General features: G+C 51.8%; 1 protein-coding gene across 1 annotated transcript in view; it reads left to right on the forward strand.

Moving 5' to 3' along the window:
* Positions 1-320: 320 nt before the first annotated feature.
* STX8 (syntaxin 8) overlaps positions 321-4131 on the forward strand; it is a 96435-nt gene continuing 92624 nt past the window's right edge. The window contains exons 1-2 of the mRNA XM_057383299.1: positions 321-445; positions 1943-2053. Of these exons, the coding sequence (XP_057239282.1) occupies positions 330-445; positions 1943-2053 (227 nt within the window). The 5' untranslated portion in view covers positions 321-329. The remainder of the gene's footprint in view (positions 446-1942; positions 2054-4131) is intronic.

Here is a 4131-nt window from a genome sequence, read left to right on the forward strand (position 1 = left end):
AGGTTTAAGATAGCACAGGGCTCACTGACCCCTCACTGAGGGTGTTTGGTCTSWYWKCCCAGCAGAACCCCTAAACTCAGCTGGAATATCAGGCTACAGGAATTACAGCATGTAGGCAAAGGGTACAGGGGGGTGCATAAAGGGTACGGAAAATATGTAAAGGGTATAAAAGTATATAAAAGGGCACATTAAAAGGAAAGGCAAAAATCATCAGGCATCACTGAGAAAATAAAGGGCTGACACCTTCTCCCCTTGTCCATCGGCGTGTGAGGCCCGTGCTGGCAGTGGAGGGTGKGGGATGTCATGCAGAGTAACAGGGCAGGACAGTGATGGTCTCTGTGTTCCCCCAGGTCAACGTGGTGATCAGATCCTCGCTGCAGAGCCTCAGGGAGAAGATCGAGCAGCTGAAGGAGCTGCTGCTGCGGGCGGTGTCCACACGCCAGATGTATCCATGCAAACAGCCCCACTGCCCTGCTGCCTTGTGGGCCCCCGTGCCAAACGGGCTCTTTCTCGGTGTTCTGCTGAGAGCAGAACCGTCCAGATTTTCCCCTCATTCCCTTTGCAGGGGAATTTGTCATCAGAATCTTCTCTGTGCTGCTGGTTGATGTTTTCATGGCAGCTGCCGTGCAGGAAGGGCTGGGCACCTCTGGGTTGTGGGAGTGAGCCTGGCTCTGGTCTCCTCTGGTCACCACAGCTTGACAGGATCTGAGGGGAGCTGAACGAGATGCTCTGAGCTGCCTGTGCTGTGCAGACACTGCTGGGTGTCCTGACTTTCACTGACCTAACAAACAACAGGGCTGCATGTTCAGAGTGATACAAAAGTGCTGCAAGATATCTTTGTAAAACAAATCACAGATTTTCTGTTGGAGGTGTTACCCTGTGGCCTGCCTTGCATTTGCTGCTCCTCCCATGTCAGGGTTAAGGAATCAAAGGTATGTCCATCTCCCTGGAGGCATCCAGGAGCAGTSTGCTTTGAGGGAGCAATGTTTGATTTCAGCCCAGCACAGCAGAAATCCCTGCCCAGCTGAGTGCTGTGCTGATGGCCAGGGCTGCAGCTCCCCTGCCCAGTGAGTGCTCGAGCAAGCAGATGCTGCTGCTGGGGCACAAAACACCARTGCTGAGCTATTGCACAATCCACTCAGAAGCACTTGGGCCAGCGTTAGAAGTGCCTCAGGATGTAACTCAGGTTAATTTGGAAAAGCACACACAGGTCCCTGGTGCAAGCCATGGCCCTTCAAAGGCTCTGTGTCAATTGTTTTTCTGCTGCTCCAGTGGCTGCTGGGTGCTCTGCTCATCAACTGCAAGTGGAAACAGATGCTCAAAGAAGGTTTTTGGTTTTTCTCTGATCACTTGGCTGGGAGCTGCTCCCCTGGTCTGTGTGAGGAGCCTCCAGTGGAAGGAGATGAGAAATACCCTGCTGGTTTTAATGGCTCTCTTCTGTTTGGTCCTGTCCTGGTGGTGACAGTGTAATTTGGAGCTCTTTTAAGAAATCTCATCCTTCTCTAAGCTTAACCTGTACGGCACTGTTACACTGGCAGTGTTAGAGGAGAGACAGCTGCTTGGGACTTCTATATTAAAGAAATAAAGAACACATTATGTTGGATTTTGGAGGGGGAAATGCTACTCTTAATGCTCTTTTGGCAGTAAATRTCYTTCCAGTTCTCTTAYTACTCTGAGATGAAGAATGAAGACYATTCTGYAGTTGCTGTATGGAACTTWTTGTTCAAAATCTGTAMAKRCCAGAAACACATTTAGAATAACAGCAGATTTCATCCAGAAAAATGTGAGCAATCCTCTTAGACCCTTTTTTGAGTTAAAATTGTTAATTTTGATGATCAGGAGGTCTGATTTATTTTAAGAATGTGTAGCAGGTATTATTTTATGTAATGAAATGAAAACTTTTCCGTGTTTCTGAGTTTGGTCCTTAACCCAGAGTYGGCAGCACGCAGCTGGAGGGAGACAGGAGGCAGAATTTGGTGGATGAGCTCCTCACACGGCACAAACAGCTYGAGGCATCCTACAGGAATGAAGGGCCGGAGCCAGACATGACCAGGTATGGCACTGTCCCCTCAAATCAGTGGGATCTGGGCTCTGAGTGTGTCTGAGGTAATGGCTGAACTCATTTCCCCTGCAGGGAGCAAAGGGAGTTTCATTTGTTTGGAAATGCTGTGATGTTGTCAGTGACAACACATCCTTGTGAGTTCTTGGGGCTGGGCACTGATTGTGGTGACAGTCCCTGCAGCAGCCCCATGGCTGATTTGGCCAGGCCCTGGTTTTGGTGACATGGGGCAGGTCCCTGCAACAGCCCCGTGGCTGTTTTGGTTGGCCCTGGTTTTGGTGATATGGAGAAGGTCCTTGGGCCAGGTTCTGGTTTTGGTGACGTGGAGATGGTCCCTGCAGCAGCCCCATGGCTGTTGGTGCCAGACCCTGGTTTTGGTGACAGGGGGACAGTCCCTATAGCAGGCCAGTGGCTGCTGGGGCCAGACTCTGGTTTTGGTGGGGTGGTCCCTGCAGCACCCCAATGGATGATTTGGCCAGACCCTGGTTTTGGTGACATGGGGACAGTCCCTATAGCAGCCCCGTGGCTGTTGGGGCCAGACTCTGGTTTTGGTGACATGGGGACAGTCCCTGCCCAGCCCCAGGCTCTGAGGCTGCTGGGGCTGGGCAGGGGCTGTGCTGTGCCCTGGGAGCCCTGCCCAGAGCTCAGGTGTGCCCGGAGTCACACTGGGGCTGAGCCCAACTTTCTTCCAGCCCTCTGGGTAGTGGGACTGTCCTGYTGCAATGTGCACATGACACAGAAATACATGGGTTTTTAAAGTTTTAGTTTGTGCTTCTCCATGGCAGCATTTGCAATACCCTGCATTGACAGGACTCCTCCTGCAGCAAGGGCCCAGCCCTGCATTTGGCACAGGGAAGGTCACCTGAGGGAGGGCACTGCTGGAGCCCTGCTGAGGGTGTTTTCACCTCACTGCCATGTGCAAGGTGTGCAGGCAAACAGGAGGAAAACATCAAAACCCCGTGATAATTTCAAATTAGAAATGATCAGAGAATCCAGTATTTTCCAGCACAAGATAATATCAGAGAGAGTATTTATTTGCCAGTGTTGCAAGGCTTGATGTTTTATAGTTCTCTTTTATCTTCTTTTATTAAAAATGGATAAAACCATGCCAAATATTCTGTTGGTGAATTCCCACCCTTTCCATGGTCTCCCTTGTGAAACCCCTGGTTTTCAGGGATAAAAGCAGAGATCATCAGGGCCTCAGTCTTGTGCCAGTAAATTCAACTTTTCTCTCCTGCCTGAGCCTGGGCTGTGYGTGGGTCTGTAGGGAAGGGGCTTGGAGGGAGCTTGCAAAAAGCTTGGGGGGATCTTGGAAGGAGTTTGGAGGGGATTTGGAAGGATCTTAGAGGGATCTTGAAGGATCTTGGAAGGATCCTGGCAGGAGCTGGTGTTAGGCACGGAGCCCCTGGGGTCTGTAGGGCTCAGCTGCCCTTCCCAGCTCGGGGTCCCTTTGAAATCCCTGCAGAGTCCTGGCCCAGCTTTGGGATTCTGGAGTGGCAGAGCCCACCCTGGAATGTGCCTGGAGCTGAGGCTCAGCTTTTCCCTGCATTAGAGAAATCAGCACCTGCAGCTTGATGAAGCCCAGCAGTGCCACTTGCCCRGTTTGTGCTGCTTTTCCACGWGTGCTGCAGCCCTGCTGTGACAGCCCTGGCTGCCCAGCTCCTGTTCCTGCACAGCCCTTCCTTTCATTAACCTTCCTGCACCACTGATCACATATTTATTGTCCCCGGGGCTGGGGCTGCCAGGCTTCCCCTGGAATTAATCTGCTTTACCTTCGGTCAGCACTCGGGGAGTTTCACATCCTTTGAAAGCTGCTCTAAAGTTCTTTCTGGGGTGCAGGGCTGTGCTTTAAYGCTCTCAGGGTTGATCCCAAGTGACAACTGCGGGCAGGACGCTCCCTGGCTCGGGGACAGCGCTGCTGCCCCTTCCGGCCCTGGCGGCCCTAATTAAGGTGCTGCTGGAATTTCCCAGGGAAAGGTTGAGCTTTGTGTGACTCCCCCTGAGCAGGGCCAGTTCCATTTCCTTTAATTGGGTTTTAATAACGATTCCAGCATCTTCTGCCCCTTTCCTCC

This window comes from Malurus melanocephalus, unplaced genomic scaffold, assembly GCF_030028575.1.
Source record: "Malurus melanocephalus ecotype Western Australia unplaced genomic scaffold, MMel_1.1 scaffold_622, whole genome shotgun sequence".
In the NCBI taxonomy this organism is placed as follows: Eukaryota; Metazoa; Chordata; class Aves; order Passeriformes; family Maluridae; genus Malurus; species Malurus melanocephalus.